The 17491-nt window shown below is 36.1% G+C and overlaps 1 protein-coding gene across 2 annotated transcripts in view; it reads right to left on the bottom strand.

Annotated features, from left to right (window-relative positions):
• Smc2 (structural maintenance of chromosomes 2) overlaps window positions 1–17491 on the bottom strand; it is a 46717-nt gene that overhangs the window by 2014 nt on the left and 27212 nt on the right. Inside the window, exons 18-24 of one of the 2 annotated variants that reach the window (XM_055605388.1) lie at window positions 16601–16794; window positions 15655–15798; window positions 11698–11892; window positions 10035–10235; window positions 7328–7444; window positions 3477–3637; window positions 1817–1964 (exon numbers count right to left, since the gene is read on the bottom strand). In XM_055605388.1, coding sequence (XP_055461363.1) covers window positions 1817–1964; window positions 3477–3637; window positions 7328–7444; window positions 10035–10235; window positions 11698–11892; window positions 15655–15798; window positions 16601–16794 — 1160 coding nt within the window. The remainder of the gene's footprint in view (window positions 1–1816; window positions 1965–3476; window positions 3638–7327; window positions 7445–10034; window positions 10236–11697; window positions 11893–15654; window positions 15799–16600; window positions 16795–17491) is intronic. The other variant, XM_055605389.1, reaches the window with a different exon arrangement.

The following is a 17491-nucleotide window of genomic DNA, read 5'->3' as shown; positions in this document are numbered from 1 at the left end:
AACCTGGCAGCCTCTACCCTGCGGTGGCTTTCAGCGGTGGTAACAGAGGGTGCCATGCAAGTTTCCAAGGAAAGGAGGCAACCAAGAGTCCTACCCAGCATGGCAATAATAACCCAAAGGTTGCAATAGTGGCATGAGTATCTTGATAGTAGTCAACAGGTCTCTAATTATACTCAAGGCCCGCAAGAGGGAAAACGTACCTGGTAGTGGAAACTTGGCCAACTACACAAAGCTAATGAGGTCATGGATTTTGGAGGAAAGAACCTACAATGCCACTTTACTAATCTAGCATAATTCCTGATTCTAAATATTTATCCTTATATGCAGAGATGTTCACCTCTCACCCCTTCTCTTAAAAAAACTACAACATCACGATCAAAATGCAGGGAACAGAGATTTCATGGTGCATCTATAACACAACTCCTGCATCTAAGGGTCAGGCAATATCAAGGATGAGGAGGAAAGATTCTAAGAGAGAAACAGAAAGTATGACATGAGATCGTGTCGCCTAGAAATGTCAAGAGGCTACACCCATCAAGTATCAATGCATGGCTGCCTAAACGAGATACAAATAAAGATAAGCCCAGTAGACAAGCTTATAGAGAAGAGGGAAATGTCGTGGAAGCCTACTGTAGCAAAGAACTACAGATGACTAAGGAAAAGCCTCACCAATAACTGGCTATTCAATACAATGTGGTCAGGCCTCACAAATATACAGGTAGCACCACATGGACTGAGCAGGTTACATTTATATATTTAGAAATATATGTTTGTGATGAAACAATTAAAAAGGAGGCCATGAATTTTAGAGAGTGGGGGGGGGTATATAGAGGGAGCTAAGAGAAGGGAGAAAATGATATAATTGTATTTTAATTTAATAAAAGAATTATCTGGAGGTAATTCGTTCTTTCCTTAAACATGACACCATGAAAATGTACATTCTCAAATAACAACTGAAAACAGTTGTAGCACCATGTACCCAAATGAATGGTAGTGTTCTATTATCTTAGAAGTTACTTAAGTTTACTTCAAGTGTTTCATTACTTAAGGTTCTTATTTTCCAGTAGCTGACTTCTGTGGCTGGCATTCCCTATTCCATTGCTAGCTCTAATAATTTAGTGAAACAATTTTCTATGTGATAAATTTTATAATACCAAAGAAGTTTGCAAGTTTCTACATTTCAACCTCCTTCAAAACACCACTTTCAAAGAATTAGGAAAAGGCATCATTTTATTGTAGTTACCTAAAAACCTGCCATAATAAACATAGATTCTAGAGTAGCTAGGATGAGTAGTGACCCCAGAACTGTACAGTATCTACTTTTGGTCAACCACATTTGGCAGCTATAGCTCCTATATCAATGAAATAAATTAAATTTAAAAAAGAAAAAGCTTTTTAGCTTAAAGGGATTTTCCTCTGTTTTAACCAGGAGAAACCAAAGTTCCCCCATCATGTGTCACATTTTTCTGATGCCTTAAGTATATTCTTGAAGCAGTTGTATTTAATTGTCATCCTTGTGGCAAATAGCTACAGAAAACATATCATCACTAAATCAATTCTAAGTTGTGTTCTTCACCATGTTAAAAAAAAAAAAAAATCAACATTATTAATGCCTGGTTCTCTCCTTCAAGGGACACTGACTCATCTTTTTGAGAATTTGCATAGCTGGCAAGAACTGCAGAAGTGAGGTACAGCCCCAACCCCAAATATCTAACTTAACAATGATTACCAATAAAGACTTAGTTTCACAAAACAAACACACAATCAATCAAAGTGATTTGGCATAACCTGAAACAGTGTTTGGAGTGGTTCTCACCTGAGAATGTGTGAAGTGTGTACGCAGCATCTGTCCAATATTTTGGGTGTGAGAAAGATCCAAGGCCGCATCTACCTCATCCAAAATATAAATTGGAGCAGGTTTGAAGAGGAGCATGGACAATATTAGTGAGAGAGCCACTAGAGACCTGAGAAAAGATTGGTGGTAGTAAAGCCATGAACATTACAGACATTCTACCAACATTAAAGCAAATTCACAATGTCCTTAATATGATGGTGTATACTCTTCTTAAAGTCATAAGGATCCTAGGTTCCAAACCTTGTTTGTTCCAAACAAGCATCCTATTTTCATGAGACAATTTTAACACTCTCATTACATTTGGCATTTATACTGAAGAGCAAAGTCACTTAAAAAAATTATTTAATTTATATGTATTGGTGTTTTGCCTGCATGTATGTTTGTGCTCTACATACATGCTTGGTGCCCTTACAAGGCCAGAAGAGTGTTGTAACCCCCTGCAACTGGGGTTACATCTGGTTGGGAATCTCCGTGAGTGCTGGCAAATAAACCCAGGTCTTCTAGAAGAGCAGCCAGAGCTCTTAATTGTGAGCTCTCTTTCCAACCCCAGAGCATGTTACTTTATAACAAGTAAGATTTATCCCTACCTCAATTGCTTAGTTAGAGCCTGGGTATCAGGTAAGAGAGTAGCTATAATAAGGAACAATAACTTCAGTTACCCCTTTAAAAATCTGTATTACATATGTGCCCATACAAATATATACTATATACATTATATCCACACACACACATATGTAATATGTACATATCATGTACATATGTATATATACATAAATGTGTATATATAGTATAGATTATATTTTTATATATCTATATCTATCTATAGATGGTAAAGATAATATTGCTATCGAAAAAATGATAGGATTCATAAGAAAAAACACAGGTGTCAATTTTTTTAAGTAATATTTTGAAAAAGTTTATTGGCTTCAATATGAGTGTTTCTCTTAGACACCGAATTCTAGGCTGCTTCCAGCCAGCAGTTTGGAATAATAAGTGTAAAGTCTCAAGTTCTTCTCACCTCCACTGGCTGCCTTTAAAGGAACATGCATATGGGTGTCCAGTAACTTTGTAAACGTTTTGCTGGGTCAGTCTGTCTATGTGCTTATCTTGCCACTAGCTCAAATGGCTATCTTTACAGATTTCATCATATCTGCGAGATATGGTGTCATTATTTAAGTACTTATGCTCCCATTTTCCTCTCATCTTGAAACACCAATGTCATCTGTGTCAGGCAGCTTACACAGATACCAAACTGATTTTGAAGGTTCTTTTGCCCTCCTCAGTTTAGCTTCAACAGATTTAACAGCTATGTTTAATAAGTTGTTGCTCCTAGATTCTATTTACTTATCTGACTGTTTATTTGTATTTTTTCCAGCGCTCGGCACATATTCCAACACTGAGCTACAGCCATCCAATACTGAAATATATACTTAGCTATAGTTGTTTCCATCTACTAATTTAAACAAATATTTTAACCAAATCTGTAGTCTCATGTATTAGGCTTTTCAAATTTTACAAAGGCAGCCAACCAAATGAAAACTGAAAGAAAATTACAAGGTAAATAAAATGATAGAACATATTAAAGTAATCATAAGAAATTATAAATTATAAGATTACTTACCTCTGACCACCACTAAGCTCAGTTAGGTTTTCTTTCCATGTATTTCCTAAGGCAACCTTGAACTCCAGACCATCTAAAACTGTCTGCCCTTCTGGTGGTGCAAGCATAGCATTGGCACCAGGCAAAAGGGTAGAAAAAATAGAGCCAAAGTCTTTGTTCACCTAGATTAAAAGAATCATGTTACAGCATCAGAATGTTTTCCAGTTGTTAGTATATATACATGCAACTCAATAGGTCCACTGTGCTTCAGGAAGAAAGGTCTAGAAAAGCTGTTTGGCTTGTCTCCATTGCCACGGCAGGTGGCTACATAGAGATGTAAGCCCAAAGTCACGGCATGTGGGGTGATTCACTGCACATACATATACACCTGATCAGCATCTGTCTTATGAATATGACCAATAATTTCACAGTTCAGAAGACAAATGTCAGTATGCCACAGAGAAATAAGCATTGCCTTTTGTATAAATGCATGTCTCCAGGATTTAATGGCCGTGTTCTCTAGGGAAATCTTCAGATTCAGGGGCAGGCACACAAAATGTACAAGTAAATATACCTAGGAAATCTCCTAGAGACAAGCAGCATTCCTGAATATGGACCTAAGGAACATGTTACCTCAGCCATCAGAAGAATATATGCCAATATCAGTAACTTCTACCACATTGTTACTGTTGAAAATTGAAAAAAATGAATAATGGCAACTGGCATATTGAATATTCAATCATCAGTGTTGCACTATAGAACCTTGAGAATTAGAAAAGAGCAAAACCAATTTACAAAATTAATTCTCATTTCTATTAAATCTGAGAATCATTGTGGGGGGACATTTTCTAAGACCCAGAATTAACTTTATATGCATTATAAGGATATCTGAGTCAAGTTTCTGCATGCAAATAGATTGGCCTATAATTTTCTTTCTGTATTCCTGTGTGTGTTCATTTCTTTTACTTTTCTAATTCAGTAAAATATATTTATTAAAATAGGCCCTGATGATTTTGAATCACAATGGTATCTGTCATAATGATTCTCTTTTCCTCACTGATTATTGTATTTTCTTTTTCATTTCTAAATAATTTACTAATTTTTACCATAACACTGACATTCCATCCACTGATTTGGTCATTGGCTACTCTTGTTTTTCTAAGGCCCCAAGCTGCATCAGTAAGTTATACATATATTATCTCTGTGACTTCTTCAAACATAGGTTTTGTTAGGTCATAGTTTTCATCATGGCATTGTTTTTATTAAATCCCTTACATTTTAGTATGTTATATCTCATTCAATTCTAGATTTAAAATGTTTCCATAAGTTTTGCAATGACCTATTCATGAATCAGTAGCTGGATATTTAGTCCTTACAAATTTGGTTATATTCTGCAGTTTCTCCAGCTACTTTAATACTTTTTATTATGTATTCAGATACAAATATAATAAATTATTTCAATTTTGCTAATATAGAATGATATTCAAATTCACAAAAAAAAAAACAAAAGAAAACTGTCAATCAAAAGAAAGACAGCCAGCAAAACTTCTATCCAAAAAACGAAAAGATTTTCTGAGGTAAACCAAAATGAAAATGTGTCAGCACCCAAATGGTTCTGCTTTAGCTTCCTCAGTAAAAATAAAGGGACACTGAATACAATCACAGAAACCAAACACTAAAGTTTACAACATAGTAGAACAGACACAGATAATATACAAATAAGAGAACAAAATTCTACCAACACAGAAAATCACCAAACCACAAAGATGAACACGAGATGAAGAACGAAATGAAGAAGATATGAAACAGGAAATATTTCACGGAATGAGGTAGTACACCTTTATCATTGACACCTTGGAAGGTAAACGGGTTATATTTCAAGATACAGCCTAGGTGATGGGTCGAGGCAAAAGCTAGATACAATAATACAACGCCTAGAAGAAACTCAGTTTACCAGTAAAATATATATACAAAGACTGAAAATGAAAAAAATAGAGCATGTAAGCAAGAAACTGAAGTGAGCAGCAGATACTTAAATCAGCTACAGTAAGACTTTAAATCAAAAACTGTGAGGACACAAAGATATTTAGAATATGATGTTAAAAACTAAAACTAAGGACAAGAGTTAAAAAAATATCTGAAGAATGGGAGTAAAAATCTGTAATCTTACAAAGGATTACTATATTGAAGATACATGTAATTTAAACTGAAGAACAAAATCTGACTTAAAAATGGGTAAATGACCTGAGCAGAAATTTCCTCAAGAGCTGTAGATGGCCCAGTGGTTAAATGACTGTTCTTTCAAAGGCCCTGAGTTCAATTCCCAACACCCACCCGGTAGCACACAACTGTCTGTAACTACAAGATTTGACACCCTTACACAGACATACATGTAGGCAAAACACCAGTGGACATAAAATAAAATTATTTTTAAAAATTCCTCAAAACAGTTACACAAAAGGCCAACAAGAAAACATTTCCATATGACTAATGCAAATTAAAAGCACTGTAACCTACCATCTCACTCAAATTAAAATGGTTGACATGAAAAAGACAAACTGTAACACCATCAAAGATGGAGAAAGAGTCAAAATTTGAAACCAACATAGGGCCTATTGATAAAAAGATAATCAATGAAAATGTGATACATCTGATACAGATACAGAACAGAATATTATCCAAGTAAATTCTCTGCTCTTTTGCAACATGAATAGAAAAGATTAAGGTAAATAAATGTTAGGCACAGAAATACAAATATCATATATCCTTTTATGCTGTGATGGTTGATCTTGACTGACAACCTGACAGGACTTAGCATCACCAGGAGACAACTAACTGCCTGGTCACCTCTGTAATGGTGTGTTAATGGAAACAGGCCTATCCTAAAATAAATGTGGATGGTATGGCCTCACGTGGTCAAGCCCCAGATCGAATTAAAGAGTGAGCAAACCACCCCACATCAGTCTCTCTCACTGCTTCCTCACTGTGGGAACAATGGAATCAGTGGGATGCTACTCCTGCCTCAGGACTTCCCTGCTGTAACGGAGTATATCCCCAAAATGTGAGCCAAAATAACCTTTCCTTTGTCACAGCACTGAGAATATTTACCTAACATTTATATGAATAGGTTTATAAGAAGACTACATTCTGTTTTTTTTATCACAGGATGAACTAGTGTTGACTGCAATTAATGGAAAATTCAAAATAGCTACGTAAAAAGGATTCTGATGTTCTTAGCACAGGAAGTATTAGATGTTTGAAGTGAGTATGTTTAGTGCCTGTGTCTTATTGTACATACAGAAATGCCATAGCATGCCCTTTAAACATATATAGTTACTATACGGCAAAATAAAAAGATTTTTAAAGTATTGCCATTTCTTTTTAAACTTCAATTTACACAACTTGCAAATCATCATCATCACACAAACTATAAACCAAGCCTGTATTTTGGCATAGTAGTTTATTGCATTGTATAGATTTGATGTATGGAAATGTTTTGAAAATGGCAAGAAAAACAAAAGATGGTGAAACCGAGTCCTTCCAAGGTTCTTATTTCCAGCTCTACTGTCAAGTGAGATGTGCTGCTTTTAGTGTTAAGCAGCTGGGTAGCGTGTAGCAGATACTGAAGAGTACTGAAGTTTCCTTCCAAATATAAGAAAATGTGGTCAAAATAAAGGGTGATGAGGCATAAACTTGTCTCTATGTCTTGTAGTGAAGTCAAAGACAAAAACACATTTTAAAAAGTCTGGGAGGCTTTAACTCAGGTGTGAATATGTGCCTCATTTAAGCCACACTGAACTACTCTTAGAGTGTAAACCTACTGATATGGTCCTTCATCCTTGCCTTGGGATTACATTTTGGGATTCACGTACCTTTTGCCAAGCAATATTTAGGGCCTGGTTTTTTTTCTGGTCAAGATCTTCTATAGTTGCAAGGATTTTGGATTTGTCATTTTCTACAATTCTTTTCTTCTTCATCAAATCATTATACTGTAAGGAAAACAGGACATTTTATTTGTAAAATAAAAAATTTATTCCACATTCTGGAATTTAGTCAGTTATAAAGAATTTTTGTTATTTTTAAACATAACACAGCCCTACTGACTAGAAAGATACAGTGTACCAGAACTTCAAACAAAGTATGAGAAAAGTAAAATTTTACCAATATACAGGAAAATTCAACTGCCAGAACCAATACTTTATCAAGTCCTAAAAATATTTGGACTATACTAATAGTTCCTTTTCTTCCTAGCATTCGAAGCAAACTGAAAAATGTCACATGAAAACTTAAGTACAATTGGGCCATTGTAGCAGTGCCATAAATAAACCTTTAACTCTTTGCAGTGATGTATGTGCGTGTCATTGGCCTTTACCTTCTGACTACAGAATGAAGGTCTTCTTTGGGGTCTGCCCATTTGGGCTTTTTCAGTGCCTTGAACATAATAAGCCCTTTAGTGTTCTATGCCCTGCTCTGTCCTAGAATGGATTCTCTGCAGCTGAGTATCTGGTGCCTCAGTCTCAGCTCCCATCTGCAGCTTCAGACTACCCATCTGCTGGGGGCTGCAGGCGGAAAGTCTCACAGCCGACAGTAGAGAACTCCAAGACCTTCTCCTCATAGCTTCACTTCACATTTCAGGTAGGCTTCATATTTCCTGCCTTAACTTGAGCCAGTCATGCCGCCCCCGCTCTACATGTTCCATCTCATTTATTCCATCAATTAAGTTCTTAAACAAACACACTCGAACATAAGGGGAAGAGGTTAACTATTCCTCAATAGAGAACCTTGGTGCTTTGCTTCTTAGCTTCTTTCATTCTTTTTGTTTGTTTGTCAACTTGCCACAAGCTAGAGTCATTTGGGGAAAAAAAAAGCCTTCATTGAGAAAATGTCTCTCTGAGACTGGCCAAGTCCAAGGCAAATCCATGGGGCATTTTCCTGATCAGTGATTATAAAAGAGAGGCTAGCCTATTGTGGGTAGTGCCTCCTTTAGGCATAGTGTCCTGAGTTATAGAAGAAAGCTGTCTGAGCAAGCCAGTAAGTGGCATTCCTCCGTAGTTTCTGCTTTCAACTCCTGCCAGGTTCTGGGCCTGACTCAGGTGCTGCCTTGGCTTCCCTCAACAATGGACTATAATCAAGACATCTCGGCCAAACAAACCCTGTCTGCTCCAAGTTACTTTTGGTCACAGATTTATCACAGCAAGAGTAACCCTAACTAGGACAACCTTCTAATTCTTTAAACATTTTTCTTTTAACATTCTTTTTTAAAGAGGTATTAGAGCCCAGTTATCATGATCTAATAAAAAGAAACAAGTCCCACAATGGTATACAGCTTAAATGCAAAACTTTAACTGTATATTCCACTGCTTTAACACAGAAATGAAAGCAGAGGAACACAACAGCAACATTTCTAGCCTGTGTGGTATCTACGTAACGGATTTTTTTTTTGTACAAGCAAGTGTTAGTAATATTAAAAAAAAAAAAAAAACAGCAGAGCAAAACTTCATAAAAGTTTTGAACTAGTATTAATTTCATACATATCGTACTATTCTCTAATATGAAACTACAAAATGAATTTTGCTGAATTAAATAAAAAATACTCATACAGTTACTGAGAATACTTTTTCCCTATAAGATTCTCAGGAGCAGGGAATTGTTCCTACTAGGTTACCTTTATACTAGTTCATCTCAGGTTCATCACCAAGTGTTAGTGAAATTTGCTTCCTAGACTTTAAGAGTATTGTGTCAACAGAAGAGATGGACACACTATCAGGTAATTGAGAGCATTAAAACCCAGACAACGCTGCTGGATTTAGAGTGGTAAAGGTGGGTATTACCCACTCAACAGTTTTAGTCATTACTCATGCAATAGTTTCAGTATACACCATAGGTAGAGGAACTCAGAACTTACCAAGGATGTAATAGTACAAGGAGGGAGGGTACAGATCAGCAGCATAGCACATTCTCAAGGCAAGTAAATGATATAAAAACAAACCAAGGGGTTAAGTTTTTATTTATACCAAGTATAAGAGTAGGATATTGTGGTGGTTTGAGTAAGAATGGCCCCATATGCTCATATATTTGAATGCTTAGTCACCACAGACTGTCACTAACTGAAAGTATTAAAATAACTAGGAGGTGTGGTTTTGTTGGAGAAAGTGAATCACTAGGGTGAATCAAGAGTCCATGCCAAGATCAGAGTCTCTCTCTTGCTGCCTACAGAGATCAGGCTACAGCCTTCAGCTACTCCTTCAGCATTGTCTGCATGCTGCCATGGCCCCATCAAGAAGTAAATGAACCTCTGAAACTGTAAGCAAGCTCCAATTAGATTTTTTTTTAAATATAAAAATGTTTATAGCAGATAGCAAATGGCACTAATATAAGAGAGCATAAAGGGAACTGATTACAAAAAGAGCAAAATAACAAAGAAGAAATGAAGAAAATGGAGGAATAGGTAAAGAAAAACAGCAAGAACCTATGTACTACATTAGGCAAAGGGATGAATCTCCTAACAGCTTAAGAGATCACACACCAGCGTCAGATACGACGCTGTTCTAATATGGCCAGATAAAGCAGTAGACTCACTCGCTCCTCTGCTTCGGCCAGTACATTCATAGCTCTCATGTTGACATTTCTTCCTAGTTTCTCTTTTACTTCTTGTAACTTCTGAAGTCTTTGACCAGCTTCTTTGGGATTGTTTGTTTTGAAATCATATGCACTATTAGGTTGGCCAAAGAGATGCTTCTCAGCATTAATCCAGTCATAATCATTCAACATTTTGGATACCTAGCCACGGAAAGAAATAAAACTGTAGTCAAACCAAATATTTTTAAACCAGTTTCCTAAATGCTTACTACTTTTAAATCAAATATTTGGGAGAAAAACCAACAAACCACCACAATGACCCAGACAAAGAAAGGGTCTGGCAGCTCATCTACAGAAATAAGAATGACACTCTTTATAATATTTACATATAAACAGTGAGCTATCTTGCAAATAGGATCTAAGTCAAAGCAGAAAATTCATATAAAATCTGAAGTTAATTTTACATAACATTTTTACTGTGTCTTTACTTTCTGATCTGGTATATGAGGTCAGGTGTTTTTCTCCATATGTAATTTTGGCACATAAAATGTTTTAAATTTGGAGCACTTAAGATTTCCAGATTAAAGATGCTTCATTTGTATATTCAAAACATCTCTATTAAAATTAAGATGAGGCTCATTCAGATTTTACTAAATTACCTCAAAAAGCAATTTGTGTGTAGTTAAAACTCCTTAGAAATAGACAAATATTTGATGAAATCATGGAAGTCTAATTGTGACTATATAATAATTCTTTAGAATTTTAATCTAGGAAAAAAAAAGCTGACTTGATTATCTGTAATTCTACATCTTCTGACAAGGTAAAATGTAACATTTTCATATAAAAGAACCACTGCAAATTTAAAATTACAATCCTTAATGGTTTTCCTCTACAACCATGTGAGGTTCATTCTGATTAGTAGAATGTAATCCTTGTCTAATCTATTTGCCCTCACTATTGTCCACTGCATGGTACCTCTGAAATACAAGTCAACTGTCAACTATAGTCCAGCTCCTAAGATGACTGGGAAGGTCTTTGAAGGTAACGTATGGATTTGCCACTTATGCCTGAATCTTCAGCATAGTATCTAATATAATCACTTTTTACAAAGGCAACCATATCCTCTTTAAGATACTTAATCTACTGTGACATAGCAAAGAAAGACATTTCTAGTGCAACTAAAAACTGGGATATCTTTAAAATAACTGCATTGTACAACATCATCAATATTTTCAGTAAGACTGAATAAATAGCATTGACACCTGACTATGAGAACACCCAAAAAACAATGTCTTTTAACATGAGACCTATAGACATATTTTTTGAGTTCTTTAAATTCAACTTGTAATATAATGAATTTATATTATTATTACTATTAATAAGTTTTATTAATAAGTATGGATAGAAATACCACTCCCATTGGATACCACTACATATGAAAATACATCTTATAGAGAGGAATAAATGTCCACCTTTAGATCACTTGGGTCATTTATAGAAAATGATTGTTACTGACAAGCAGTTAACACATCTGTAAACTCAAATATACTTTAGGCTTTGGTTCTGCCATTTGTAGCAAGTTTCCTATTGAGCAGTTACTAGATTTCTCAAGAGCTCAGAAATAACGTGATTATCCATGTGGTAAAACTACACATAACCATACCTTCGCAGCAGCATCATCAGCTTCCCGCTTATGTTTGCTTATGCTGTGGTCTAACTCCTTAATTTGAAGTTGAGAATCATTGTTCTGTAAATTGTGTTTTGCCACTTCTGCACATTTCTCTTTAATTATATTGTCCTGTGCCATTATTATTTCTTTTTGCTTCATCAGCTCATCTTGAGCTTTATTCACTGCTTCCTAAAACAACAACAAAAAGAAAAATTAAAGAATACAAAGTAAGGTAATAAGTAAGTATCTTAATTATGTTCCACGTTTATCTGACAGACTTCTGGAAGGCATGGAGTGTGACTAGAGATAAATGCTCGTCTAACTCATCACATTTTAAACCCACATTAAAATGAGACTTGAACCTAAGCACCAGGTAAACCACTACAAGAACCAGCCTAGTATACAATTCATGCTGGAAATGAGAGCTTTTACCTATACTGGCTGCAGTATAGGTAGAATGACTGGGAGGAGGGACTATGAGAGCTGACTTGCTGTTTCTCTGTTTAAAAAGTGCAGCTCTGAGCAGTTAACAAGAAGATAAACTGAAATATCCCCAAAGAACATATGTCTAGGAGGGACAATGGTAAGAGCTCCAGATAAGTTAGGTTGCTTTATGACTTTTCCCTTCTACAGAAGTAAGGTGACAGAGTGTGACCACTGGCTGCAGAATGTGGTGCATTTGATTTTAACACAGGGGTCAAAACAAAATAAACAGAACCCTTTGTTGAAAGCATCAGACCTGTTGCAAAGACAAATTTCTTACTATGACTTTCAGGGCCGCCTGCCCCACCTAGGTGGAGGCTACCTAACTTCAAAGGACTAATTACAGCCGTTATTTAGTCTGCTCCCAACTCACTCAAGACTCTTTGCTTCATCCTAGATTCTAATGTCGCTGTAGTAAGGATAAGATCACAAACTCAAAGTAATGTTTACAAAAAAAAAAAAAAAAAAAAAAAAAAAAAAAAAGACAAAACCCCCTACATCGATTTTCACTTACATTAGGGGGTAAAAAGCCAAACCAAGTTAAGTATAATAATAGGGCAAAAGACTCTAAGCCATGATTTTCCTAGATGATCACAAGCACTAATAATAATTTACATTACTGGTTTGGGTAGCTTTAGGGAAACATAATTCTGAGCAACAATGTTCTACGCCTCAGACTGTTAGAGGTGCTTAGGGTGATTTAATCCCCTTATAATGCAATGCTCATTAATGCTCTTCTACAACAGCAAGAAAATTCAAGGCTCACATTAGAAATCTGAAGATATTTTAGCTCTTTTTTGTTTAATTTTGTTTTTCGAGACAGGGTGTCTCTGTGTACCCTTGGCTGTCCTTGGACTCTCTTTGTAGACCAGGCTGGCCTCCAACTCAAAGAGATACACTTGCCCCTGCCTCCCCAAATGCTGGGATTGCAGGCATGCACTACCATGCCTGGCTGTTATTTTAGCTCTTAAAACCCTTTGAAGATGGGGGAAAAAAAAAAAGAATAAGATTCTGGTGCTTTAAAGGAAAATAATAAACAGTCTTATCAACTATAAGCACATCTGACAGGACCATGCTTACGAAGACTCTCATGCCAGGGTTTAACGGTACAGGGTATATGTGACTTTCAGGCTTCTTTGCACTGAGAGAAAAGACACATAAGCCCTATTACTTCAGATGGAGCAGAAATGGAGTTTTAATCTTGTTAGCTCCCAGGGAGTATGCTTATCTGCTCCTATTGGCAAAAGGAAACACTTTTTAAAGTAAAGCCTGACTGAACAACCGTTAACAACTAACTCATCTATCTTACAATTTCCTATTAAGAAAAAAGTAACATGATATTGACAGAGTACAGTAGAAGACAGAGGAAGAAATTATGACAAAAAAAAAAAAAAAGCCAAAATAAAGAAAACCAGAACAACAAAACTTAAATTTTACATTTAAGGCAAGGAAGGAAAACTGAACAGAAACTGTGTCAAACATCCACGAACTATAAAGTTGAGACAAATTACAAATCCTTAGTCAGAAAAGGAGTAGTTAAAAAATGTTATTCTGCTGCTAATGTAGTATGTATTAATGTGTTAACAAAATGGAATGTAATTAGGAAAAATATCAAGAACGAAACAGATGCTTCTAAACCACTGTAGGCTACAATTAGAAGCACTTATTCTCAAGAAAAACAAAAAACAAAAACGTAACAAGAAACAACAGAAGTGCATGGCCAAGTAAAATGTTCTTTACTATAATGCTCCGCCTATGTGGATGGAAGACCCCTGCAATACTATGTGCTAATTAACTAACAAAATATTTAGTAAACACAAAACTCATGCCACTAATAAAAATAGCATCTCAGCTAAAAACACAAATACTTGAAAATGAAGGTTATATTACAGAAGGAGGAACAGAAATATTATGAAAGAGAATTTAAAATGATTAAAACTGGTTTGAGTCTAAAATATTCATAAGGGTCTCTGAGTCTTAGCCTTCACAGTCCTGCTTCTGAGACCTGGACATTTCTCCCTTACCAGCTGAAACACTGTTGCAGCATTACAATGTTACACACTTTAGAGACACTATGGGAGGAATGTACTCGCTGGCTTCAGTGTGCCTGTATCAAAGGTGAGCTTACTAAGCACAAGGACAGGACCATGCATGTCCTGGCTTTGGGGCTTTACTTGGTTCAAGGCTGGATACCACCCAAAGGTTCACAGAAATTTCTCAGTAGTCACCATGCATACATAACCTTTTTGTGGACAGCCTTTTCTGACAAAGCTAAATCTTTACCAAGCCAGACACAGTTCTGCACTTAGACCTGGCCCTCAGACTTGTGGGTGAAGCGGGGCTATAAGGCTGTATCCACACATCAATCACCTCAGACTTGGGGTTAACACCCATTTTTTTCTGTTGTTTTCAGATACCTAAGAATTCTCTTTAACCCCAGGGATCAATCCTTTCACCCAACTCTGTTCATTTTACTATATGAAATTTTGAGGTGTTTTTTTTTTTTGTTTGTTTGTTTGTTTTTGTTTACCAAGACAGGGTTTCTCTGTGTGGCCTTGGCTGTCCTAGGATTGCTCTGTAGACTAGGCTGGCCTTGAACTCACAGATCCACCTGCCTCTGCCTTCGGAATGCTGGGATTAAAGATGTGTGCCACCATGCCTGGCTTGATGTGACTTTATTTTTTTGAAGTCCCCATTTCACTCTGCGCTCTGATCATAAATGAAAAGACTTAAAGCACTAAATCAGTCATTTTAATTCAACATTTCATAAGTAAATGAGCATTAAATTTTGGGCTAGGAGCTAATTAGGCCATGCCCACCCACAATATCTTCTTCCTCAAAGCTACTATGTAGAAAATGATAACCCTTTACCAAGAGCCTCTGAATCTGAAACTGGAACAGTCTCCCCAGGTGGCCAATTCCAGGAAAAGAGCAAAGAAATTATTCTTAAGAAACTTACAGGCTCAGGCTATGAGATTCTAAGAGAGAGGACAACCCTGAAACATCCCTCACTCTGATAATGGGTACACCTGACTAAGTATGTTCCTTCTCTCTACTTGCCCCACAGCCTAGAACCACCACATTAACAAGATGCCTGCTGTTCTTCCTCACACTACAAGCTGCCCCCACACACCACACCCCCACACCCCAATTCTGGCCAGCCTCGACCCATAGCTCACCTGTCTGAAAGACACTGCTATGAATTACTCAAAAACACTTGACAAGGGGAGCTCCCCCTTTCTCTGAAACCAAAGAAGGGGCCTGAGCTCTCCAGGGTCCCCTCTACCATATCTTTCTGAGCATCTTTACCCTCCGGGCCTGAACTCTCAGACTCCCCACCATTAACTCCCTACCTCTAACTCTTTGTGGAGTTAAAGAACAATCTGCTTCAGCATGCTCCTTGAATCCAAACCCAAAACCTGTCTCTAAGTGTTTTTAAATTTCTCCAATTTGATGAATAAATCTTACCTTATTTTTAGCTACCTCTGCTGCCATTATTTCAATCTGACCTTCATAGGCTTTGATAGCTTCATTCACAGCATCAAGCTGCTGTTTATTAGATACATGTTCTCTTTTGAGTTCTTCAAGCTCCAGAGTGATAGCTTCAACTTCCTACAGAAACACAGAATTTAAGGTTAACTGCTAGCAAGTCATTTACCTTCATACAGAGATAAAAACTGACATTATTTTCATTTAAGTAGGACTAACCGTTAAGTATTAAACTACCAACGAACGAAGCTGTTATCTCAGAAGAAAAAGAAAACAGCTTATTCCCTTTTAAAACTGTAAATTTTGAGTTTAGAAAATTACATGTTATTTTCTTTATCTTTAATTATACTATAGAAAAGTAATAAAATTCTATATAGCATATGCAGTAGTAGTGAGTTTAGTGACAATTTTTTTCAACATGTAAAAACCTTTCTATCTTGATTTTGTTTTCCAATATAGACTTTTAGTTCACTGGAAAATTTTTGTGAAGCTATTTAATGAAAGAATTTTAAGCTGGGTAAAGATGGAAAGTTTAGAGTGTAATTATTCTTTGGAGACATAAACAAATTCAAATACAGGCTTTGGCACTATGCAAAAAATATTAAGGATCAGCCTCCAATTCTATGACATCTTGTCTTTTTGTCTTCAGCTTCTAGTATTGCATATGCACAAAGGTGGTGATGAATAGGAATATAAATCTGTTAAACCTTTGTAAGACACAAGACATCACATGATTTGTTCCTGATTTGTGTGACTCAGCTGCAGTGTTTTCAGAGAACAGTGCTTGGCTTGTAAGATGCGTAATTTACAATTTACACAACTTGCTTAAATTTTGGAATCAACACTGATGAGTATGGCCAGCCAATGATATTTCATCACCTTCTGCTTTACGCTCATTTAAAAATATTGCTAAGGAAGGTCTTACCTGTTGTTTTTCTTTCATTTTTTTATTAGATGCATCTGCCTTTGTTTTGGCACAATCCAGTTTTTCCTGAGCATCCTTCAGTTCTTTCTCTCTTTCAGCTTCTGCATTTTTCATTTTATTCTCCAATGCTTCATACTTTTCTTCAGCTTTCTTTTGGATTTCTTTGGTGTTTTTTAATGTCTCCTCACTTTCCTCTGAATCACAAGGTAGTTAAACATGGCTAACTTAATAACACAGATAAAAGTTTATACATCACATTGATTTTAAAAATGTTTTGAAAAATTAGATGCTAGTGTTGGATTTTTTAAAGCATTATAGCTATGTTTTGGAAATGGCATAATAAAACATATATCCCACTAAAAGCCATATTTGAATTATCTAAAGATCTGTGAAGTTATTTCTTCTGAAAGATCAGTCTGTATTTATTGGGAGCTGGGGGTGACATGATTTTGTTTATAAAATGCTAAGGATAAATCCCAACCTTGCATTTACAAAGTACATGCTACTCCTTGAATTATATCTCCTACCCTGCAGTTCAAATCAATACTGAGGTCACACTATTTTCCATGATTTTAGTCAACTCAAGCTTACAATGCCTCTGCCTACTGATGCCCACCAAGGCAGCCTGGACCATGAGAACATGTTTTGATTGAAGCTGGGGCTTTAAACATAAGCAAACAAAGAAGAATAGATACATTCTTGTCATGTGTGACATCTATCAGAGCGAGGACCCATGATGCAAAAATTCTAGAATCTAACACTGGATAATTTTTTATGACTTTTCAGTGCAGAATAGAAATATTAGAGACATGCACATGTAGATTTTTATCATAATGAATGACAAAAACAAAACAAATGGTTATATACAACTAAGTTATAATGAAAGGGGAA

This window comes from Psammomys obesus, unplaced genomic scaffold (genome assembly GCF_907164565.1).
Source record: "Psammomys obesus unplaced genomic scaffold, mPsaObe1.curated_primary_1811, whole genome shotgun sequence".
NCBI classification, from domain to species: domain Eukaryota; kingdom Metazoa; phylum Chordata; class Mammalia; order Rodentia; family Muridae; genus Psammomys; species Psammomys obesus.
The sequence above is the reverse complement of the archived record's forward strand: the minus strand, read 5'-3'. Positions and strand labels throughout refer to the sequence as shown.